This window comes from Podarcis raffonei, chromosome 2 (assembly GCF_027172205.1).
Source record: "Podarcis raffonei isolate rPodRaf1 chromosome 2, rPodRaf1.pri, whole genome shotgun sequence".
Classification (NCBI taxonomy): Eukaryota; Metazoa; Chordata; class Lepidosauria; order Squamata; family Lacertidae; genus Podarcis; species Podarcis raffonei.
The window spans coordinates 3,076,624-3,102,282 of record NC_070603.1 but is presented as its reverse complement, the minus strand read 5'-3'; the positions used below and the strand labels follow the sequence as shown (position 1 = coordinate 3,102,282).

The 25,659-nt window shown below is 46.5% G+C and overlaps 1 protein-coding gene across 3 annotated transcripts in view; it reads right to left on the bottom strand.

Annotated features, from left to right (window-relative positions):
* The window catches only part of TNS2 (tensin 2), a 138,524-nt gene that overhangs the window by 91,214 nt on the left and 21,651 nt on the right, over positions 1-25,659 (bottom strand). Inside the window, exon 1 of one of the 3 annotated variants that reach the window (XM_053370150.1) lies at positions 12,523-12,713. The exons of 1 other annotated variant lie outside the window; for it this stretch is intronic. In XM_053370150.1, coding sequence (XP_053226125.1) covers positions 12,523-12,561 — 39 coding nt within the window. In that variant the 5' untranslated portion in view covers positions 12,562-12,713. Of the gene's footprint in view, positions 1-3,571; positions 3,935-12,522; positions 12,714-25,659 lie in introns of those variants that run through there. One more of the 3 variants, XM_053370140.1, reaches the window with a different exon arrangement.

Genomic DNA, 25,659 nt, shown 5'->3' with positions numbered 1-25,659 from the left:
GCTGTGCCAGCGCCAGCCTTCCTGTCCCAGATCAGTTGAAAAAGAAATGTAAAGAAGGATTTCCCTTCTGGTCTGCATCCAAACCCAGCCAATGAAAGTTATGAAATGTCAGCATTTTCAGCCCAAGAGAAACTGCTTCTTGCAGGTTCTCCAAGGGAATACTTCCCACTTCACATATTATGGCTTATAAGCATACACTTAAAAGATGAAAATCATAACTCTAACATACAATGAGTGGGATTCACCTAATGCAGCCCATCAGTGATAGTTCTGCACAGGGACTCCAGCTCACCAATGGGCCTTCCCTTCTCTCCTCTCCCCTTGCACTCCCCGAGGGAGGAGGAGGACTGTTCCATCTAGCAACTGCAATGTTTGCTCTGATGGAACATTTGTGTGGTGTTGAGTTCTAACCAATGGGCCACTGGGCCCACTCTCACCATAGAGCCAAGACAGGCTGCACTCTGTCAAATGAACACTCAAGGGGTAAATGCAGCCTGGTTTGTTGCCATGCTAAAATATGAAATGGCCTACCAAAGGCATCTTCATTGAGGTCTTGCAATATGCAGCAATGTATATTAATCAGCCAACAGTTCAATTCATCCATGAAGATTAAATATATTTAATCATTTGGCAGCCTTAGCATCAACATGCAGGGAACATCTTTGCTTCATTTGTTTACTTGTAGATCCTCACAAAGTTACAATTCCCAGCACCCTGAACAAACTACAGTTCTCAGGATTCTTTGCAGGAAGCCTCATGCTTAAAATGTATGGCCTAAGTCTGCTCAGCCCATACAAGTTTTCCCTCAGTGCTCCTTTTCCCAGAATAATCCTTGAATCTTGTGGCTGCAACTGTCAGAGCCAATAGCCTGGAGAAACCCAGGAAGGTTGTATGTAAGGAGCCAAGCACATATGCATTAAAAGGCACAGAGGAGCAAACCTCTGCCTCTGCCTAGGTCATTGCTCAGTCTTAGGGGTCATGCTAGAATCTGCAGCTGCCTGGAACCACGACTCCAGTTGTCCCCTTGTGCCATCTGACCTCAACCAAACTGGTAGTTGCAATGTGACACTCTGGCCATCAGCAGTGATAGCTGCCCAGGAGCTTTCTCCTTCTGCAAGCTCCTACAGCGACACCAAGAAGCTGGGAGTCCCTACCACTAGCTCCTCTGATCCAAGAACCCAGCTGGCACCTAACTACAATATTGCACTAGTGCAAAGACAGGGGGACTCTTGCCAGGGAGAGGGTTGGGCTCCTCCTCCCATCCTGCACCTGCCACAACTGACTCATGCAAAGCCTCGCACACGGGAGCTGCCCCGGCACAGCTGCATCATTCACAGTAGCCACACTTGTGAAAACTGCACTCAGGTCTCACATAGCCTCTCCACAAAGGGCCACAAAGCTGACCAATGGTCAACCAAAAGCAACTGCTGTGTGTGGTGTGTGTGTGATTGGATGGCTGCGCCCTTAGGGTCATTTCAGAAGGAGCTAAACCAGCCTAGATTTGCAGTCTCATTTCCTGTTTACTCAGCATTCCCAGATCTTCTGGAACGCTGGCTAGAAGATTTCCCTGCCAGGGGAGAAAGGCCATGCCTAATGAACTCTTGGTGGAAAAACATTTTAAAATAAGCCGGTGAACAAAATGTCTGCTGCTGCTGCTGCTGCTTCCTCAGCCCCTCACAAGATGGATCAATAGTCTGACTCAGTACAGTGGTACCTCTGGTTAAGTACTTAATTCGTTCCGGAGGTCCGTTCTTAACCTGAAACTGTTCTTAACCCGAAGCACCACTTTAGCTAATGGGGCCTCCTGCTGCCGCCACGCGATTTCTGTTCTCATACTGAAGCAAAGTTCTTAACCCGAGGTACTATTTCTGGGTTAGCGGAGTCTGTAACCTGAAGTGTCTGTAACCCGAGGTACCACTGTATAAGGCAACTTCCGATGTCCCTGTGTACTTTAGGCAACAAATGGGGTGTGTGAGGGCAGGTGGTAGCTGTGTCCTCAAATCCAACACAGGACCCACATCCTAGGGATGGTTTACACACACCATCACTTGCTTTCTCTACACTTCAGGGCTTGCAAGTGTGTGTGCAAACTGGCAGCGTGAACTAATTCTGTGTTTGCAAAGGTGAGAGGGGTCTGTGTCCCACCTGCGGGGATTTGATCTCTGGTGGTGCCTTCAGTGTGGGCAAGCCATCATCACTTGGCATCATGGAAATCCCGTGACTGAACCAGAGCTGTTTTTGTATCACTGCCATGCCAGAGTACGTACTTCAAAAACAGACATGGGGTCATAGGAAGCTGCCTCCTCCCAGAGCACTTTAGAAAGAGAGTGAAAGAGGAAACAGGGCTGCTACATGCTGAAGATGCATGTTCAGAAATGGCTCAAACAGGCTGCTGTGGCGTTTGGCCAACCAGCTTTCACCCATCTGGCATCTGGGATTTTAAGATCTGTGTCAATAAAAAGCAAATGTCAAAATTGGTTCCTAAGCTTCTGAGCACTATCCATCAGACAAACCTCTCAGCCCCCAGTAATTTAGTTTCATTAGGTCCCTTGCAGTACCAAGAACAAAAAATTAAACTAAAGTCAACTGCCCTTAATTTTAAGAAGGGGGAAATATTTCTTCATACTCCAGAAGAGTAGTCACGTTAAGTCAGCTGAAGAAGAAGAAAAAACAAGCAAAACAGATTCTTTTCATAGTTTTCTGAAGAGAGAGACAGAAATTCTTTTGCAGCAAACTGCATGGGGGAAAGCAGAAGTTGGGGTGGGGGGTGTTTGTAGGAAACCAGTGTGGGGCCCCAACTCAGATCAGGAGCACCTTCTGGAGCGGGGAACAGAGGAAGTTGGTTTTTACTGTCAGACCAGTGGTCATCCAGCACAGCCTACACTGTTTCAGACTGGGAATACTCCTAGTCTTACCTGAACCTTGCCCCTGGGGACCCTGAAGCTGTTTTTTCTTCAAGAAGTATGCTTTTTAAAAAGTTTATTAAAATGTGTTGTTTGGCCCTAACTGATTCACCCTGCCATGAGCTTTCGCAGGCTGCAGCCTATTTCATCAGATGCACAACAGGGGCTTCCAGACTGTCGCTATTTGGGGGGTAGAATTCAATGGCATGCCAGCAAATTCAGGTTGTGCAATTAAAACCAATTTGGCATGCTTGTGCAACAACCCTGCCCCCCACCCTGACTTTTTGCAATAAGGAAAGCAATAGGGAAACACACTGAAAAATGTGTGGTAATAATTGCTTGATGCGACATCATATAACCTCTCTGGAAACAAAAACATAATGAATGCTCAATAAATAATCCAAGGCAGCATATGCACCATACATTTAAAGCACTTTAACAAACTACACTTCCCAAGATTCATTGGGAGAAGCCATGAGCTTTAAATGCACCGTGTATCCACAGCCTAAGTCTACGCAAACTTGTGCAAACAGATCAGGATGAATACTCAATAAATGGGCCACCTGGAAGTGACCTCAGAGACTTTGGACAGCTTGCAAGAAAAGCCCGCCTCGCCTTTTCTCTCTTCCCCTTGCAGTGCCTACCCTCCGTCTCTGTTGCACACCTACCCGGCGGCCACTTGGTACTCGGGTGCTCTCTCTTCTTCCCAGCACTCTCAGAAGAGTGTCCATGGTGTTTCGGGGCTTCATGGTTACAGATGATGGTGACGGCACATTAATCCCACAATTGCCTTGGAAACACTGTCAGGTCGGCATTGCTGAGAACAAATCCGCATGAGAGGGACGGGGTCTGCCCCGACTCACGGCATCCGTGGCTGTGGTGGATCTGCTTTATCCAGCTTCCCAAACCAGCTCAGCCCTTGGGAGTGTGTGAAAGAGGAGGATGTGGAGCTGGAAACAATGAGGCAGGAGCCAAGGCTGGGCTGCGAGATCAGGCGGGCAGGCAGGGAGCTGCTGTTTCCTGCCACACAATAGCTCCTTCCCTTTGCGCGGAGGTAATGGAAAAGGATGGACCGGGAAGGAGGGACAGCTGGGCCTGGCAGAGAAACAGAGGAGCCCAGGTCACCCCTTGAAGCCAGGGATGGGAAAGTGTCTGGCAGAGGCACTCAAAAGGGGCAGAGGCTACTAAGCACACCATACATATAAAGCACAAAGAATTGTGGGAGCTGTAGTTGACCCCTCACGGAGCTACAACTCCCAGCACCCGTAACAAATCATAGTTCCCATGAATTTTTGGTGGGGGAGAGGGAAAGGTGTTTTAAATGTATGATGCAGATGCAACCAGAGGCAAGCAAGCCACAGTGTGGAACTATCCAACAGGTTCTGATTTGAAGGCATCGGTTTGCTCCTTGGGAGGGCTGGAGTGCCCCTAGCCCAACACTTACACTATACCCGTTACAATGCTGAAGGGAGATTCAGCTGACAGTCTAGAAACTGCTAGGCCTGTGCACTCCAGCTGTCCCAAAGACCAAGCCCTGTTGCCTCAGCACTGACTCTCGTTTCCACAAAGCCTCTTTCCCTTCTGATCTGTCAATAGAGGGACCATTCCGTGCTCCTCAGAGGCCCAGATAATGCTGCTTGATAAACCTTTAGCTGAGACACTTGTAAGCCACTGAAGCATTCAGCCATAAGTAACGGATAGCTAAACAGCAAGAATATAAGATGAGCCCTGCTGGATCAGCATCTTGCTCTCACCGTGGCCAACCAGATACTCTGATGGGAAGCCCTTATGCAAGATATGAGGGCAAGAGAATTCTCCTCCACTTCTGACGGTGGAGGTAGAACAAAGCCATTGTGACTAGAGGCCATTGATAGAATAATCCAGCATGAAATTGCCTACTTCTCTTTTAAAACCATCCAAGTTGGTGGCCATCACAGCAAATTCCATAGTTTAGCTATGGACCATGTGGAAATGTTCCATACAGAGAAGCGATGGCCACATAATATGGAGGGGTTTTTGCTTTAGAAACTACTACAATACCCCACTGGGAAAGCAAAGAGTTCTGTTCTCTCCTTCTGTTTTTCCTCTCTGGGCAGAACACTGCTGACCAGACACTGCCCAGAGAAGAGAGTCTGCCTTTTCCATGTTTCCAAGGTTCTTTGCTGGCCTCTTTCAACCGTGGGTGGGTGTTAAAGTGAGTCAGACCAGAGCTGCCTTGAGGAAGCTGAACTTCTGCCATGGAACTGGGTCAAATGGATGCAGCCAGTATGGCACAGATGATGTGGTCACAATGCAGGGGAGATGGGGGGGGACACACCCATGACATTCACAACTTTTTACTTAGAAGCGCAGTGCCACGGACCTCCCTAACCAAATGGCACCCTCTTGGCACACCAGAAGCTTGCGTCCACGTGGCTCCAGTGCTACCCATTCCTCCTTTCAAGTTTCCTAATGAAACACACAAACACCAGTTTGAAATGGAGCTATAAATTCTGGGTGTTATTTGTAGCCAACCCTGGATAACAACCAGCAAAAAGAAAAAGAAAAAAAGTAACAGCGTAATTATATTTTGTCCCAAATTCTAGCATGACGCAGCCTATAGAAAAAACACATCCAAGTTTAACCATGCCCAAGGTCCAGAGCCAAGTCTGTGGCAGAGCAAGGATTGCATTCCAAATTCACCCAAAGGCCAGAACAAGCCACCACTGAATTAGCAGCTGTCCCACCAGTGAAGAGGGAAATGAGTCAGGCTCATTTGGGGCATCACCTGCCGTGGTAGAGCAAGAGCAGGTGAAGCTTTGAGCCCAATGCTATGCCAGAGGTCCCACCAATGGGGTGTGGGTTGGAAGGGACTGTCACAGTATCTATGTCACACACACATGCTTCCCAGACTCTGGACTTACCCAGACTGCCTTTTGTGTCACATTTCTAGGGTCAGATCCGGGCTTTAAAGTTCCATGTCCGAAAAGGTTTGTGGTTTTGGTTGTGTGTGTGGATCTGTATCCTGGCACTTTCTTCAGAAAGACCTATGTCTTATTGCTGAATTGGAGCAAATCACCATTGGGTTTTCTATGGATTGACATTTGCTCTGATTCAGCAGTAACACATGAGTTTTCTTGGGGGGGGGGCGCGCGGATAAAAACATCATTTGGACCCGGAGCTTAAAGGTGCTGCCCTGTGCCTGGAAAGCGCAGGACAAGATGAGCTCTCTCAGATGAGCTCTCTTATTTGATTCCAGCAAAGCTTTTAACTCCGTTGCTGTTTTACGTTACTGTCTCTTACCTTCCCTCTCCTGAGTTCTTTTAATGCTTTTTTAAAAGTCTGGTAAATTGTTATTATTTCATTATTTAAACTGATGGGGATTATTGCTCTTTTTTCCCTTTTGATCATATCTGCTGCACACGGTGAACTGTTTGAGCATCTCTGCTGCTGGAGTGGAAAGTGGGATAGAAATTTCCATTAAAATAAATGTGCTCATTGTCCTTCAGAAGCGTCTCTCCTCCTTGGACAATTCACGTGCTGCATGGGCTGAAAGAGTTCTTGTCTTACATTGAAAGGCTTTGCATTGTACAAATGATGCCTTTTCCTCCTCTGGTGACTTGACAGCTATAGCAATGTTGAGGCGCTTTAAAAAGTTTTTTTTAATACTCACAATAAATACTTTTAAAATGAGCTGCTTTTCTACCACTTGACCTCTAGTGGGACCCACAGCAGCCTTTGATCTTTGCTTCTGCTACTCTGAAAGCTCTTTCTCACTGCACTTCCAGATGGTGTCCATGAGAGTCAGTGTGGCATTATGGTTAGAGTGCTGGACTGGGACTTGGGAGACCCTGGTTCAAATCCCTCCTTGGCCATGAAGCCCACTGGGGGACCTTGGAACAGTCACTGCCTCTCAGCCTAATATCCTCACAGGGTTGTGAGGATAAGATGGGGAGATTTTTGTATGCCACCTTGAGCACCTTAGAGGGAAAGTGGAATATAAATGTAATAATATTAATATTTTTGGGGTGGGTTTCAGTTCTGTTGGGAGTGGCTGTTTGGAATCACAAAAATGTTAATCTGCTTATGACATTCATCTCTTTCGATTTTCTTTCCCATATATTTTTAAATGTAAGACGCCTGGAGTCCTCCTTAGGTAACAAAAGACTAGTAAGTCCAAATCAATGGAATATTGTTTGGGGGTGGGTTGTTTGGGAGGAGGTTGTTGCTGTTTGTGATATTGATTTTTTGTATCTTTATTTTAGATCTTATTGTGATTTATGTGGAAATTGTTTAATTTGGTTGTGTACTTTTTATGTTTTATGACTTATGTTTGTAATTATGTAATTTTTTCATGTTGTAAGCCGCCTTGAGCATGGTTGTTAACTATGGAAAGGTGGCGCACAAATAAAATTATGTATATATATGTATGCATGTATTCCTAGCATGATATACTGACAAAACTCAGGTTGCACAATGAAAGTGGATTTGGAGCTTTTGTGCAACAGGCACACACCCCACACTAAAAAACAGAGGACTTTTTGCAATAAGGAAAGTGACAGGAATAATAATAATTTTATTATTTATACCCAGCCACTCTGATTGATGCAATGTTGTATCATCTCCCTCCAAAGGAATTTGAACAAATGCTCCATAAAAAGCCACCATCATCTAACCTCCCCTCCAAACTGTGTGCAAACTAATTGCGGTGAATTCTCAATAAGCAGGACATTTGGAAGCAACCAGTGCCTCTGAACCATGATCACCATATTTTGTATTTTTGTGTTTTTATATTGTAAACCTCCCTGTGACCCTCGGATGAAGGGCAGTATATGAAATTTAATTTTAAAAATAATAAATATTGCAAGGATGGAAAGCCTGACTACAACTCCCGTCATCCCTGATCATTGGCTATGTCCGCTGGGGCTGAAGGGAGTTGGAGTCCCGGAATATCTGGAAGGGCCACAGGTTCCCCCAACCCTACCATATGGCAACATCACAATCTTGCACTCCATCTTTAAATGTGAGAGGGCTGCAGGAGACAATGCAGCTGCAGCTTCATCTAAGATTCTTCTACCTGCCTCCTTGTTACTGCAGGACAGAATTATTTTATTCTTTAAAAAAAAACCACAAACATTGCAGCAGATGGGCAGCACCTGATAAACACGTTTCTGATTAGAAACGCGTGCGGGGAGGGGTGTGTGATCCTGGGCAGGCTTTCCATCAGTCAAAGCGTGATAACATTTTATTTACCCTTTCCCCACCACTAACCAATACTAAATTATACAAAAAATAAGCAAAATATATGCAGATCTGCACAAGCTATTCAGGCTGCAGCACCCAGCTTTTCTTGCTGCAGAACTTACATTACCTTGATTTCATACACAGTGGTACCTCGGGTTAAGAACTTAATTCGTTTTGAAGGTCTGTTCTTAACCTGAAACTGTTCTTAACCTGAAGCACCACTTTAGCTAATGGGGCCTCCTGTTGCCACCGCACCACCGGAGCATGATTTCTGTTCTCATCCTGAAGCAAAGTTCTTAACCCGAGGTAATATTTCTGGGTTAGTGGAGTCTGTAACCTGAAGCGTACCACTGTACATACATTAAATATAAAATAAATTTTTTTACTGTACATACATTTATATAGCAACACAAATTGTACACACTGTTGTGGGCAGACATCAAGTCTTGTTGGATCAGCCCTATTTTTAATAGAACCTCAATCTCTACTAATGAGATCCCGGTACAAATGACATTATAATTAGAATTGAAAAACAGGGTGGCCTCTGAGCATAGTCTGAGTCTAGAGATTTGTCTTCAGCACCAAAACTGAACCGAGCAGCTTACTATCCCATTGCAGAAAAGTCTGCTACAAGTTAGTTGTCTTCATTTCAGCAGCATAAATTAGGTGGGGAAAACGTCATTTCGTTGCTACCACTGTGAAGCAACTGGGAGTCAAAACCTCTTACTACAAATCACCCAGAGATCTGTCAGTAGATCTCTATCAGATCCCAACTGGCCTTCTGCCTGCCCTGATATACACAACCACCACTTACAACTTTTTGTGTTTACCCCAACCATTAATGCCAGGATCCGCTTGAGTCAACTCACCATCTCCCTGCTGCCCTCAAATGAAAGTGTTATTAGCCACCCACTATAAAAGGGTTGTAAAGCATTCCTCCCATTTTTAAGGAGCGTTTTAGGGATTACTCAGAGCTAATAAAAAGCACATCTAATTATTTGACAGCTGGGGAGGGCAAACTGACCAGGTGAGCAGGCCAAAAGCAGTGAGCAAGAGACTCAGTTGCTACTCTTAGCTTGGCCTTGCCAGGTCAGAGAGATGGAGATGAGTCAGCCACGGCCTGCGAGCGGCAGCTGTGGGGGCAAGGTTGTTACAAGCCAAAGTGCCACTGAGGCGAGAAAGCAAGCAGTGGGCCCACTTGGCCTGGCTGGCTGCCTCTTCTGCCACACACTGGCTTATCAGTGGATTTGGTTATGCTGAAAATGCACACACATTTAAGTTCAGCGTGATTAAGTGACAGAAGCCAGCAGCTGGCACTGTCTGTGTGTGTCTCTCTCTGTGAGAGAGATCAGTAACAAAATACCCACCACTGCAACGTGGTGTAGAGACAGGACCTTTTTGGGGGTGAAATGTACTATATACTCATACCCTCCAACATGTTGCGTCTTCTCATCTGTGCTCCAAAGACATGCTTTTTTGGGGTCATGCCTCACAGCACCCAAAAACACGTGTTTGGGGTGCCGCACAAGATCACAGCCCCCCAAAAGCGCTTATCACGATTGCATGATATCACAGTGCCCAAAATGGCTGCCATGCTCTCGCAGGGGGAAATGAGATGTCCCAGTTTTTCAAGGATGTTTGCAGGGTATGTATACTCAGGGTTTGCTCTCCTGGTGATACTGTCGCGCAAGCACATCAAACAGAGCATGGCAGCCAATCATTTATATGTCAGAAGGTGATGGTGTGTGCTTGGGGCAATGCATTGCAAGTCCATCCACTCCCTCCAGCCTGGAGTGGCCTAGCTTCTGCAGACAGGATATTGTGATAACAGAGGAACAAATTCATTCATAACAAAGCAGGGGACAAAACTACAACTATGTGAGGATCAAGCCTAGTAGAGGCTAATTCACAACAAATGCTTAAGCACATAATTTCTCCCCAAAAAGTTTGGGACTATAGTTTCCCCCTTTCACAACAACAATTCCCAGCACCCTGCAGTCCCCAGAATTCTTTGGGGTGTGTGCTTCAAACGCATGATGTGGATCTGCCTAGACTACCTACTTAGCGTGGCTCCGTCCCCCGTATGAGTTTTGTTTCTTGGTCATGTTGGAGTGCCAGAGAATCTTGGGAACCACCTTTTAAAAAATTCTTGGTAGAGAGATACAAAAACAGCAACATGGTGCCACTCTTACGCAAACAGGGCTGCTAAATAGTCATATCATTTTAAAAATAAGAATATCATTTTAAACAAAAGTGAAACTAGACCAGCTTGGGTTTCAGCATATCTGCTGAGGCAAGAAGGAAATGATATGGCTTCACAGGGGGACTGAACAGTGAAAGCTGTTCCCTTCCAATCATACAAGCCAAGACTGGTGGCTGCAGCTCAGGACTTTGTAAACTGTCTTTCCTAATGAAGCAAGAGGCAACAACTCAATAAATATGCACCGCTATTTGATCAGTAGGATTAATTTATTGTGATGCAAGACACACATTCTTGTTGGCGTCTTAAGCAATGCCGTCTCCTGGATGGTTCAGATCAGTATTGAGCAAAGATTGAAGTTACAAGCAACCCCTCACAACTCTGGCCATATGCAGTGGTACCTCGGGTTAAGAACTTAATTCATTCCGGAGGTCCGTTCTTAACCTGAAACCGTTCTTAACCTAAAGCACCACTTTAGCTAATGGGGCCTCCCGCTGCCGCCACGCAATTTCTGTTCTCATCCTGGGGCAAAGTTCTTAACCTGAGGTACTACTTCCGGGTTAGTGGAGTCTGTAACCCGAGGTGTTTGTAACCTGAGGTACCACTATACAGGGCAAGAATACATGGCTGATATAGGGAGCTCCTCCCTGCCAAGAATCCAGGAACTGTAGTCTGTGACTGGTACAGTTCCCATGATGCTTTGTGGGGGGGGGCATGTGCTTTAAATGTACAGCTTGTGCACAGCCACTGGCGCCCTACCCAAGGCCATGTTCAGTTGGCAGCCCTCTTAAAGTGTCAAAATTGCACTGGATGTTGGATCCTCCCTTAGCGGCAGCTAATCTGGTACAATATTTTGGAAACTGTGAAATCCCCTATCATGGGGAGACACACAAACACAGCCCAGCTTAGTCATTTGCCAAATACCGATGGTCACAAATTATTTCACACTTTGTACCCCTTTATCATCTTACAGTTTTTTAAAGGGGGGTGGGGAACCTTTATCAGCCCCATTTCCACATGGGCGACCTTGGCTTAGGGAAGTACACGCCTGTGGTGGGAGGGGCCAGAGGAGAAAGTGGGCCGAGCAATGGATGTGACTACAGTGGTACCTCGGGTTACAGATGCTTCAGCTTACAGACACTTCAGGTTACAGACTCCACTAACCCAGAAATAGTACCTTGGGTTAAGAACTTTGCTTCAGGGTGAGAACAGAAATCGCGTGGCGGCGGCGGCGGCAGCAGCAGCAGGAGGCCCCATTAGCTAAAGTGGTACCTCAGGTTAAGAACAGTTTCAGGTGAAGAACGGACCCCTGGAACGAATTAAGTTCTTAACCTGAGGTACCACTGTACCTTCCAGCCACACGAAAGTCAGAGGTTTCCGAGTACACACCCCTCTCCATCCAGGCAAGCAGAGTTTGTGGACGCTTCCCAGTCAAAAAGCACTCCATAAGGGTGCAGAATAGGCCTGGGGAGGGGAGCTGCCTGGGAGAGGAGCCCAGGGAAAGAGCATGTGGCCCAGAGGGCTAGAGAGAAAAGCTCAGAGGGCTGCCTTCCCTCGCCAAGGCTGAGCTCCACCCACTCCCATTTTACTCATAGGTGCGTCCCAGGTTGTTAGCCATGGACAGCTAGTAAGTGAAACTTCCATGTTCTGAACATCAGATAACATGGGCGGCGAGAGTGGGGAGAGACGGTTGCCTTCCTGGCCTGCTCATGTGCTTCCTGGCTGGCCACTGTCAGAAACAGGATTCTGGATTAAGCAAATTCGTGGTTTGATCCAGCAGGGCTGCTTTTACATACTCACATTTAAAGCACTGGCTTCTGCATGGGCTTTTTTGTAAAGTGAAATGAGCTGCTAGCCCCCTGCAGGTAGATAAAGCATATTTTGTTTGTAAACTATTACAAGCCCTCCTTCAAAAGCCACATCTCCAAGCTGCCTAGTGAAGTCGGAAGCAAGCCCTTCCAAAAGGCCAGCATCCCATCAAAGCTCCCCTCTTCCCCTTTCCTGCGGCTGCCTTTCAAGCCTCTTTGGTCCATCCAGGCCCCCACGCCCGGAGCAATCCTGTGTCTCCGCCACAGCCTTAAAAAACTGGGAGAAAATTGTGTTTCCAGCCATTGGAGCCCATTTGCAAGAAGCTGCTCCCCCTAACCCGGTGTCACAAGCAGTAAGGGAAGGGAAATGGGAAAGTTCCCCGCTTACCTTCATGGATTCTGATGGTGTCTGATTTGGGGCTGGCATCTCAATGCGCTGCAAAACTGGTGGCAGCCCCTGATCTGGCCTCCATCTAAAGCCCCTCTGCCCGATTCTTACTGAGAGAGAAGGAGCTGCAAACTTCCTTGCAGTAAAGAAACCTGAGTGTCTCTTGAGCCTGAGCAGAAACACACCCTCCCTTTTCTCTCTTCCCTCCCTTCCTTCCTTCCTTTCTCCCTCCCTCTCTGAGATTTTTCCCAGCCCCTTTTCCCTACCCTCCTAATGCAGGGAGTCATGACCACCCCCAAACTGCGTTTCCTGCTGAAAGTATGAAATCTCGTCGAAAGGGAGGGGAGAGAGGAAGAAAGAGAGGGAAATCAGCTCTGCGAGTCAAGAGCTGCTGCAGAAAGCAGGGAGAGTTGATAGCCCTGGGTCAGTCAGTGTGGCAACGGCCCATGTAACGCACAGATGAACCAGGCCGATTCCGTTAACCAGGCAGAAGGGTCTGGGGGTGGCGGGGGGCTGACCATGTCTGGAAATCACTCTCCTCTAACTGGGTGGGTCTGACTGGGCTTGTTCAGTGTAGAAGGAAAAGGCACTTCATACATTCTGCAAAGCACTCTGCATTTTTATTACTTTGCTTGCTCGTTTCAAGGCTGAACCCTGATCATTATTTTTTAAGTGGCTTTGGTAGGATCTAAGCTCCCAGTCAATTTAACCCACGTGGGGGCCAGGTTGGGGAGGTTGCCTACATGGTTATAATTTAGGGCAGGCCTGCTAGCTTCTGAAGCAGGGTGGGCGCAAAACACTTTCAGATTGGTGGCAGAATAAACTCTGGTATATTAGAGGCAATTCATGGGCTGCTGGATGGACATCCTAGATTTTGTCTAAAGTCTGCTGTGACCTGGGAGTCAACTCTGTTGACCATAGCAGGACTTACTTAGGAACAGACTTGTTCTCCAGCAAACAAGGACTTTCCAAACTCACTGCTGGACCAGATGACCTTTGTAGTCCCTCCCAACTCTACAGTCCTATGATTCTATAATTTTATGATTCTATACACCAGTGTTTTCTATGCAATGCTTCCTCCATATGCCCCCAACCCTCGAGTACAAGGGCTGTATACTCCATTCAGGATCCTGAGAAACTCCCTCTGTCCCACACCCATTCACTTTTTAAAAATAAAAGTAAGATTGTGGCCCTTACAGCTGCAAAAAAGGGGGACTTCAAAAGTATATAAGCAACACCCACTGAAATTTCAGAAGCTAGGGAGCTGGGGAAGAGAGATAAATTTCTGTTGGTCAGAGGCAAAGCTTCAGTGATCCCCAATGAGCAAAAGCTGAAGAGGTTGTCTGAAACTATCAAATGGATGCTAGTCTGTCAAATCTATACAGGTTGAACAATTTGGTTTTCTGGTTCAGTTTGGATAACATTAGTGCAAAAGGTTCAGTTTTCAGTACAGAGGGCATACCAACCCCTTGCTACAATAAAAATTGCCTGCTTTTGAATTAGACCATGTCATGTCTGGCACTTTTACCAGCTGCATGAGCTATAGCAATTAAGAAGTGATAATACTGTTCTTCATGCTTTGAAACAGGAGGGCTGAGCCCATGGCCCTCTAGATGTTGTTGGAAGACAACTCCCATCAGCCTTAACTAGGACACATACTGGCCTGGGTGGATGGGAGATGTAGTTCAGCAATATCTGAGGGCCAGAGGTTCCCCCACTCTGCTTTAAAACTTTTACTCTGCCAATGAGGCCAACCTTATTAATTTTGGGAATCAAGGAGCTCTCAAAGGTAAGAAAAGAGCCCATATACTCTCTACCGCCTCCTTTCCCCAAGGCTCTGGTGACCCTTATAGGCATGAAGAGGAATGAAAAGGTGATAGGCAGCATGCTCACATGTCTGAATGGTGACAGGTTGAGGCTTCAGATGGGGAACATAAGAAGCTGCCTGTTATTGAATCAGACCAGCTTGGTGTATCTCACGCAATACGGTACACAGAGAGAACATCTTTGCTGTAAGTCCTGCAAGACTCATTCCCTGGGTTGCCCATCTGTTTCCACCTGGTTTGGGAGGGCGGGGACCTCACTGACTAGCTGTTGCTAGAGCTTAAGCGTCCAGAGATCAGCTTTGCTGTGAGTCCTGCAAGACCAGCTAACCAGAATGCTTAGAGGCTGCTGGGTGTAGAGGTTTTTGTTGGGGTTAAGATTTAGTTGTGGAAATGCTTACCCGGTAATTTTTATTGTTATTGATCCAAGGCTGCCCAATGAGTTGTCAGGGCTAAGCAGCTGTTTAACCCAGGTCTCCCATATGCAAAGCCAAAGGTCACAAATTCAGCTGTTGAGAACGAATGGTCATGCTTCTCATTTTACATTACCTACAATCACAAATCCCTCCTAAATAACAGTAGCCAAATAAAAGCAAGTAGGACACAAGCAATTGCATATAGAATAACATCCACTTTCCATGCAGAAGGTCTTAGGTTCAATCCTAGGCCTCTCTAGTTTGGGCTGGGAGAGAAACCCTGTTGGAAATCTGGGAGAGCTTCTGCCAGTCCGTGTAGACAATACTGGGCTGGATGGACCAATGGCCAGACACAGTATAATACAGCTTTCTAGGTACCATTTAAAAAAACAAAAAATCCAACAGCATCCAGAGAAGTGTGGCACATCCATGGAGTATTTTAATGGACCCCACCAGGGTTGCCATAGTCTATGTTTGGGGACTTTGGTGCTGACATAAGGAAAATTTCTCCTGCCGCACAATGCGTAATTGCACACTGAACAGCTTCCCTTGTGCTAAAATGGAGCCTCCCTGGGCAACTTAAAAGCAGCCTCCCTGTGGTATTCTGTAGCTTGCAAACCAGCCTTGAGCAATGCTCTTGGTGTTTTTTTAAAAGTAGCAGAAGTCTGGATTGGGCCCATTAAAATACCACAAAACTGAAAGGTTTTACAGCATACGGTAAGGCCTCCCCCAAATAATCACTGGTGCACAGCCACAGCAGCTTTTAATCAGATCCTGGATTTCGCTAACTCCTAAAACACCCCCCCCCTCCAAAGAATCCTGGGAACTGTAGCACTATGAGGGGCGATCTACAACTTTCAGGATTCTTGGTGTGTGTATGTAGGTGCTTTGAATGCACTTTAAATATCTGGTATGTACACAGCCCGGTGTCTAACAGGTCTCTCTCTCTCCTGTCTGCTCCATTTGTATTTGTGAATGAACAAGTCCTTTCCCACCCATCTCCTATCTACCTGCATTGAATTCTCTGCCGCCTCGACAGATGCGGACCCTTCAGTCCTGCACTGCCAGTGCAACATGCCTAGTGCTTACTGTGGCTCCCAAGTGGCCTTCCAATCCTCAGCCTGGCCTCTTGTCCTCAGGCAAAGGAAGTGCTGATAGCACTCGGGAGACCCACACCCTTTCCTCCCCTGGGCTCCGGCCCTTGGCAGAGTCCTCCCCTCCCTCCTGAATCCTCAGTCCAGAACCAGGAAGCTGAAGGCCTGAGCCCTGTCAGGAAGGAGAAGGCTAAGCCACAGCTCTTGTCAACAGCTCTTCCCAACTGCAGGGCTCAAGAGAAAGCTGCCTCTGGCCTTGCTCATCTTCCTGATTTTCTTTCCTCCTATACTGCGTTCTTATAGTGACCGGCATGCCAGCTCAACTTTTTTTGCTTTTAAAGGGAGACCAGGGCTTCATTTGCACCAGGGAATGGTTCTAGGGGCTGCTTTCAGTTTCAGCATCATGGCTCAATATGAATGGACGGAAGGGTTTCTGAGGGGGGAGAGGGCTCTTGCGCTCAGCTGCTGCTTGTGGGTTTCCCACTGGGGCACCTGCTTGGCCGCTGTGAGAACCGGACTGGATGCTGGACTAGATGGGCCACTGGCCGGATCCAGCAGAGCTCTTCTTAGGAGTGGGTGCAGAGTGCTTTCTTTTCAACATCAGTCACTAACTACTGGGAGTATCCATTCACATTGGGGCTCCCAGATAGACTGGAGTGCTGAGTTTTTCCTCCCTTCTGCCTATACCTGTAGTATTACCACCTGATAGAAAGAACAAGCCCAGCCTGCTCTGGTGCCTCTAACAGCATCCTGATCTGCAGACATTAGACAAGGAGGCTTTTCATAGCACAAAGGTAAACAAAGATGTTATGCTGCTGTTTCTCTTGTTTAGAAACAAAATCCGGCTCATTTTAGCGGTGTGATGTTGGCTTTCTAATCTGCTTTCAAATCACTTGGAGGGGATTAGTTATTGTATAAATATAGTGGGGTGGGGGTTTAAACTACCTTCTGCTGATAAAGAAATAGGAGCAAGGGAGGGTTTGTTTAACGTAGTTATAGGACTTCTCTCACACATAGTGTGGGTTATGAACTGGATTAAAAACTTCCCCTATGTTTGACAAGGTCTTCAAAAAGAAATTGAAATTGTGTGTCAAGGAAAGACAATTACTGAAGCCTGCAGAATTTTGTGGCATAAGCACATTTGCAGGCACTTGATTGCTTTGAATAATTAGTCATGCAGAGGTGCAATGAGCTACACATGGCCCTTAAGCCTTACCCTGGCCACTGAAAATGTTAATAATCTTCTCCTACTACTGCTCTGCCTTCAGGTTTCACTACAAATTTATGACAAATTCAATAAGGATCAGAACCTTTTTTTATTTAAAATCAAACTAGATTCCCAAGATGCTGAATTTTGTTCCCAGTGCCAATTTCTGGTGTGGATATTCTACAATTCCATTATGATGCATGAAAAAGCCCAAATCATGTGTCCATACCAGTGGTGGCGAACCTATAGCATGCGTGCCAGAGAGGGCACTCAGAGTCCTCTCTGTGGGCATGCGCGCCATCGCCCCAGCAGGGGGTGGGGGAGGAGGAAGAGGAGGGGAGGGGTCTTGTGCACCATCCAAAGCCTGCAGCACCAGGGCCTGGCGGGCGAGTGAGGGGCTGAGCAGGCATGACTTTTGATGCACCAGGGCCTCCCGCCAGTCTGTTTTTCCTACTTGGGAGTAAGCTGCCTTGAGTTCAGCAGGGCTTAACTCCCAGGTCAGTAAGCATATAAAGACGCCAACTTAAGACTGGGCTGCTAGGTTTGCATGTTTGCTGGGCTTCCCGCGGAAGCCAACAGAGAAATTCATTCTGTGGAGGCTGCAATCAAACGGCAGCCGAAGAAAGGCATAATAATAATAATAATAATAATTTATTTGTATGTGCGCATGCAGACAATCATTACTATCTCATATTAAAAATTGGAAGAGGGTGGCTCTTAGTACAGCCCTCCAGTGTACACTGGTAGCCAAAATTATGGAACCTTCTGGAAAAAATGTATTTCCGAGATTTGATGGCCCATAACACCACTTTGTTTGGGAGTAATACCAGTGCTTTTTTTCTGTGGGGACACAGGGGCACGCATACCCCTAAATATTTTGTGAATTTAACGGGAGAAGAAATTCACTATATTTATTTTTCCCAATTTGAACTGTATTTATTTCCCCCCGGTGGTGATTTTCTTGGGTCAAAATGAGAGTACCCCTAAACATTTTTTTAGAAAAAAAGCACTGAGTTATACCATAAAATTATATATCAATGGAAAGATAATTTAATTAAGAATGTAATGCAATAACTTTTATGAGGGGTTATTTATTACAACAGTGGTCCTAAAGAAGAAACGTGAAACACACAGAAAAAATGAGATATACAGGTTAAATTGCCGTGTTGGCACTTTGCGATAAATAAGTGGGTTTTGGGTTGCAGTTTGGGCACTCGGTCTCTAAAAGATTCGCCATCACTGGTCTATTCCATGATGGTAATAGAGTAAATTCCATGTTTTTGCTACATTCTCCAAGGTGAAGAGTACAGTACTCTCTTCATTTGCTTATAGCAGAAAGAATACTGCCCCTTCTTCCCAAACTCCCCTCTCAAATATCAGTGTATATTGAGTCTATTCATCTCAATTAACTTCTAGTGTTGAACATGGCCGAAGGGGGAGGCAGGGAATCCTCTCACAGCTGCTGTGGAGAGATCAGGAATGCCTTTGTGGAAATCAGAGCGCGCCACCTTCTGGCCAGGTACCAAACTGCACTGGGAATAACTGACGCTGGAAGAGAACGCTTTTTCCGTGCTAGCTGTCTTCTCTGGAATGCCTATCATTTCTCCAACTCAGTTATTATCCAGATGACAATACTACCAGACTGCTGCATTGCACAGTATTTGCCACCCAGCTTTGTCACCATTTCTGCAATGATGAACACAATAGCTTTGGAGTGGAAATGCATTACTGGTCCAGGCAGTGGGGGTGGCCGCGGGGGTGATGAAAGATCATTAGTAGTAGGTGGTGTCTGGGGTTGCACCCTTCCTTATAGCTGGAGTCTGCTTCTTTAAAAAATAAGATGTAGTGATGTCATGCTGGCTTTGCACTAAAACATGGGAGCACAAATATATAGACAGCTCTCTCACTTTCTACTCTCCAGTCTTGGGCATTGAGAACAGAAAGTCTTATAACATCATCATCAGTGTAATGTATTGTTACAAAGGCTACACACCACCCCCAGTATCTACCAAACAGTAGCTATGTGCAGGTTCCCACATCCAGAATGAAGTTTGATTGGCCATAAACTCAGCTTGTAGTGCACAAGCAGCAAATGACAGTACAGTGGCAAACAGGGATAAAAACCACAACACCACACACAGCCGCCACCAACCACAAGAGGCACTGTAAGGAACTGCCAAAAACTGTTCCAAACATTCACAGATTTAAGCCGCTAACCAGTCCCTGCAAAATCATCAGTCTTGACCTGCCAGCCTTCCCCATTTGGCCCATGAGACCATTTGGGCAAGCTACGCCCAACCACCTTACACCTGATGTCCTACATGTTAAGGGCAGAGCATGGCCCAAAGGGCAGAGGTTCTCCAAAGCCCCCTTGAGCACCTTCCAAGGCACCCTGCAATCTGTCAGGAGTCCTTCAAGTGCTGCACAAAGCAGGAGCTCAGCACTAAGCAAGATTATGCCCTGCCCCAGTATTGATAGATGTGAAGGGATAGTGATCCTGTTTGTTTAATTTTATTTATCATTTTCCATTTTAAATCAAGCAAAAAAGATATTGTTTTACATCAGATTTCAATACCCCATTTTGACCTCCCTCTCCCTTTCTTATATTGATTTGCCATCAGATTGCTTATATTAGTAATATCTTTACTGCATTTCCTAATTTAAGCCTAATTATTAGTTGTCCCATATATTCAAAATTGGTTTTTATCTCACTGATAGTGATCCTGTTTGGTCTAGGGACACATGAGTCTTTTGCACCTGAACCCAATGCTAAGTGTGCTGGTGCTCTGAAGTCCCAACTTTGGGACCTCAAAGCACCAAATCCCCTGGCATTATTTGTGACATCATATGATTGACAGGTGAGTGGACTCACCCATCTGTCAAATTTGGCCTTTAAGGAAGATCCTGATAAATATTTGTCATTGCGGAACCAAAAAGATTCCCTTTTCCTAGAGCATCACATTCAAAAAGCTGGAGAGAGAATATCGCCTGTCATTAGCTCCCACTGATGAAACATCAGCTATTCATCCTGTAGTGTTAACAAGCTATCTGACCAGCAACAGGACTGAGCAGTTAATTTGAAATGTTGAGCTGTTTCTGTCTGAGAAGGCCTGATACATGCCACTATTTTGCAGGAAGGATTCAAGCACAAACCAGAACTTTAGGATTGTGCATTTTAAGTGGCTTAAAGTGTCCTGTCTCTCTAGCGCAACAAATTGACTTTTTAAAAGAATGACTTTTTGAGGCATTGAAAATGCATTGAAAAGTTTGGAATGTATGGATTATTAATGGAAAGATGTATAAATGCCCCATAAGCAAATCAGGATGAATGCTCACAGTCATATAATTGGCTCATAAACAAATCAGAACAAATGCTCAATAAAGACTGGGTACTGTCTAACCACAGTGTAAGCTTTGTGAGAGCAAAGCAGAATGAATGTTTAACAACAGGATCATCTGGAGCAGGGGTCAGCAAACTTTTTATGGAAGGGACCGGTTCACCATCCCCCAGACCTAGTGGCGGGCTGGACTGCGCACACGCACGTGGCAGAGGGGACTTCTTTCTCTCCCCCCTCTCCCCAAGCCCCTCCCCTCCCCCTGCCTACCTCCTCCACCACTCTGCCTGTGGTTGGGAGCCGGTGGCGGTGGTGGCACCTCTCCTTTTCAGGCCAGTTTTCCTGGGTGCCAGGCGCGGGGCCATCAGGTGTGCCAAGCTCCAGCCCACAGCGCGGCCATGGAGAGAGGCTTCCTATCAAAGCCCAGCCCCCTTCCTCCACAGGGCGGGGAGAAGCCAGGAAGAGGGAGGGAGGAGGGAGAAGATGCCACCACAGTGAGGGAGGGAGGGGGTGGGAAATTGCAAAAAAATGGTGCCCAATTTTTTTTTAAAAAAAGGGCAATCACGCTGATCCAAGCGGCGATTGCAGAACAGTTCACAGGCCGGATCCAGAGGGCAATTGGGCCGGATCTGGCCTGCGGGCCTTAGTTTGTCGACCCCTGATGTGGAGGAACCCTGAGACAGAGGCCACTTCCCCCAATTCTGCTTCTGTTGCCTTTGTTGGTTGATTTTGGTATTGGTATTGTCATTTTTGACTGCATGTGGTTGAAGGCGGCGGAATCAGGTTCACTAGGGCAAATGGGGCACTGCCCCACCAAGCTGAGTCTGCCCTCAAACAGCCCCCACCCACCAGCCCTTTTACTTACAACCAACCAGGGGCGGACAGGGAGTGGGGGTTGACACTGCCTGTCAGCTTAGCCTCAGTTTCATACTTGTAGAGTTCAGCAGGGAGGTGGATGGGAACAGAGCTAGAATAGATTCAGGTAGGTAGCCGTGTTGGTCTGACGCAGCTGAAATAAAAATTTAAAAAATGTCTAGTAGCACCTTATAGACCAACTAAGTTTGTTCTGGTATAAGCTTTTGTGTGCATGAAGAAGTATCTAAAGAAGTGTGCATGCACACGAAAGCTTATACCAAAACAAACTTAGTTGGTCTATAAGGTACTACTAGACAATTTTTTAAATATTTTTTTTATGGAGCTAGAATATGTTTGCTGTTACTGCCAGTGCCTCTGACTCCACCTCCCTTGACCTTCCTGCCTTCCGCCCTGTCATTCACAACACTGGTTGTGGGTCTGCTTCCCAGAAGGAACTTCTATTTTGGGAGAAATGATGAAATGATATCTTCCATTATCTCTTTATCTGCAGCCAGATGCTCCCTTCTATGCTTTGAAAGCTGCTTAGGTGTGTGTGTGGAGGGGGGGGGGCGGAATCAATGCATGAGGCTGAAGTGGAAGAGTGCTTAACCCTCCCCCTGTCTGCTCCGCCCCCCTCCAAACTGCACTGCCAAGGACTTCCCACCCATGGGCGTAGCCAAAAGGGGCAGCTGCTCCCCTAAGATCAAGTAAATAAATAAAAATACTTAACTGAGTTAGTTAAGCCTGCCCCCCCCTAACATAAATCCTGGCTATGCCCATGTTCCCACTGTGCAGTGGGGGGGGGGAGCAACTTGGAGAAGGGAAGCTGGAGGAGGGCAGAATTAAGTCTTTCCCTGCACCCACCCTCCCTCCTCTGCCTCCCACTCTCCTCTAACTAATAGCTTCTCATTTAAAGGGACCATTGGGTTGCCACCCTGACCATTTGGGCCTAAGGCAAACCTTCTGCTGGCTGTGGTTATGGAGTGGAAGGGAAAATCTGCCTTCAAGTGCATTCTTAAAGAGAGAGGAGAGCATCACTTCTGTGTGGCCGGCTAGCTATGGGGGCACTTCAAAAGATCAAGAGCCCCAATGTTTTCTGCTTGTTACCCTTCCCAGTTAATCTTTGGTGGTGGCTGAAGAAGATTTTAATCCACATTTGAATTGACTCTTACCCTCAGAGCTCTAAAGTTAATCCTTAAACCACAACCTTTTACTAAATGCACAGAGTCTGGTGATGGGGATGGTGCTGGCTGCTAAAGGGTTAACACAGCTATTTGGGTGAATGGAGAGTTAACCTCTGGCTGTTCCCTTGTGATAGGAGAAGGAGGAGGAAGGGGGATATTTTGGCAGCTTCCAACTGTCTCGCATAGACGTCTCCTAGCCCTGTGTGATTCCAGGACCCCCCAAGCAGACAATGGCTCCTAGGGGCTTGGGGCAGACACTTACTTCTTTCCCAGGCCTCTTAACGGGAAAGGGGAAGGGGGGAAATAAGTGGGGTGGGAGTGGAAACTGCACCGCAGCAACTATGCACAAGTTCCAGTTGCTGGGGGTTACAGTTGTGGGTTTCCCATGGGCATCTGGCTGGCCCCTGTGACAGCAGGATGCTGGACTTAGAAGCATAGAATTGTAGAGTTGGAAGGGACCATGAGGGTCATGTAGTCCACCCCCTGCAATGCAGCAATCTTTCACCCAATGCCTGACCTGAGATCAAGAGCCTCATACTCTACTGACTGAGCTGTTCCTTTGGTCTGATCTGGTGGTGCTTGTCTTACTGCTCTGTTCCCCCTGCTCCAGATGACCTCCAGCATTCAGCATTCATCCGGATTTGCTTATGCAAAGTGTACAGGGTGGTTGGAATCTGCCTGGTCTTCACTGGTTCTGATTTCTTTATAGCAGCACAGTTACATGAAAATCAACATTAGTTCTGCATTCACCCTGATTTGCTTGTGAGGCCTTTAGTCATTTGTTCATCCCCGCAAACCAATGGGGAAATGCAATTGTTATAAGAATGTAAGATCTCAAATATATAAATTAAATGTTCATAAATTTACAAGGCAAACACATACATAAGTATATAAACCACGTGTCTGAAATAGTACAGGAGAGCAATCCTGAAACCATTTTGACTCTATCTGCGCCCTGTCCCTGCCTGGCTCGCAAGCGCCCGTCCCCCCATCAGTGGCGGAAACTGGGTGAGTGCAGAGGGAGCCCCTGCTGTTGACAGGCAGGGGCGGGGGCAGGGTGGGCATGGAGGGTGCTCTTCACCCTCCGTGCCCCGCTCCTGCCCTGCACGCTAGCCCCAGCCCGACAGCTGGCGGCCAGGCACTTGCATGCCAGGTGGGCGCAGGGATGGGAGCACAGAGAGTGAAGAGCACCCTCTGCACTCCCCAAGCCCCTGCCATTGCTGGGGCGCAGAGGTTGCTTTTCACCCTCCGCACCCTGCCCCCACCCAGCATATGGGCACCTGCCTGTAGCTGGCGGGCAGAAGTGGGGCGGGTGCTGCGGTCACCCAGCACCCATCAGCTGATGGGTGGGTGCTTGCGTGCACATGGTTAGTGCCCCCCAAGATTCTGCATCTGGGGCCCTGGCCTCCTGCCCCCCCCCCGACACCACTGTATCAGTTTGGAAATGGAAGTTAGGCTGAGGTGTGTACATTTGAGACAGCCATTGCACATGTGCAGCCATCCCCCCCTGCCCCCTTCCTGGACTGTACAGCAACATAAGAGTGAGATGTGAAAGACAGCCGGGGAAGGAGGGATGAACTTGATGTGTTTCAAGTCACTAATGTGTACATGGCTGGCCTGGAGGGAATGCTTATTCAGGTAGGGAAAATTGCTAGGTAGGAAATGTTGATGAAGAAAGATATATACAAATACAGTGGTACCTCAAGTTACAAACACTTCAAGTTACAAACTCCACTAACCTGGAAGAGTTACCTCGAGTTGAGAACTTTGCCCCAGGAAGAGAACGTAAATCATGTGCCGGCAGCGCAGGGCAGCAAGAGGCCCCATTAGTGAAAGCACGCCTCTAGTTCAATGCTGTCAACTTTTCTCGCGAGGAATCCTATTCGGAATAAGGGAATTTCCCTTTTAAAAAGGGAAACGTTGACAGCTATGCTCTAGTTAAGAACAGTTTCAGGTTAAGAATGGACCTCAGGAACGAATTAAGTTTGTAACTAGAGGTACCACTGTACCGCGCCAAAGCAACAAAGTTCTCCCCACTCGCAATAAAATGCAGGATTTAAATTAAACAAGAGCAAAACCAAAGTCTTAGGAAAAAAACTTAGATAATGAGGAAAGAAAAAACCTTTATGAAAGGACAGGCCTTGTTTCGGTGAAAAAAGTTAAATATTTGGGTGTGAATTTATCGGTAAAGAATTTGAATCTTTACAAAGATAACTATGAAAAATTATGGAATGAAATTAAGAGAGATCTTGAGGTATGGTCAAATCTAAAACTCTCATTGATGGGCTGAATATCGGTGGTTAAGATGAATGTATTGCCGAAGATGTTGTTCTTATTTCAAGTTTTACCAATCATCGATAATGTCAAATGATTTAAAGAATGGCAGAAGGTATTGTCTAAATTTATCTGGCAGGGGAAAAAACCTAGAATTAAATATAAATTACTTACAGATATAAAAGAAAGAGGGGGCTTTTCCCTGCCAGATTTGAAGATATATTTTGAAGCTGCTGCATTCTGCTGGATCAAGGATTGGATTCAATTAGAGAATGATCATAGAATCATAGAATCATAGAGTTGGAAGAGACCACAAGGGCCATCGAGTCCAACCCCCTGCCAAGCAGGAAACACCATCAGAGCACTCCTGACATATGGTTGTCAAGCCTCTGCTTAAAGACCTCCAAAGAAGGAGACTCCACCACACTCCTTGGCAGCAAATTCCACTGTCGAACAGCTCTTACTGTCAGGAAGTTCTTCCTAATGTTTAGGTGGAATCTTCTTTCTTGTAGTTTGGATCCATTGCTCTGTGTCCGCTTCTCTGGAGCAGCAGAAAACAACCTTTCTCCCTCCTTTATGTGACATCCTTTTATATATTTGAACATGGCTATCATATCACCCCTTAACCTCCTCTTCTCCAGGCTAAACATGCCCAGCTCCCTTAGCCGTTCCTCATAAGGCATCGTTTCCAGGCCTTTGACCATGATGATGTGTTAGACTTGGAGGGACTGGATAATCGATTTGGATGGCATGCATATCTATGGTATGACAAGGTAAAGGCCCACAGGGGTTTTAAGAATCATGTAATTAGAAAGGCATTATACAATGTATGGACTAGATACAAAGATCTCTTAGTAAGAAAAACACCAAAATGGATTTCACCAATGGAAGCACAGGCCCAAAAAAAGTTAAATATGGAAAACAAATGGTTGAGGTATTCAGATTTGTT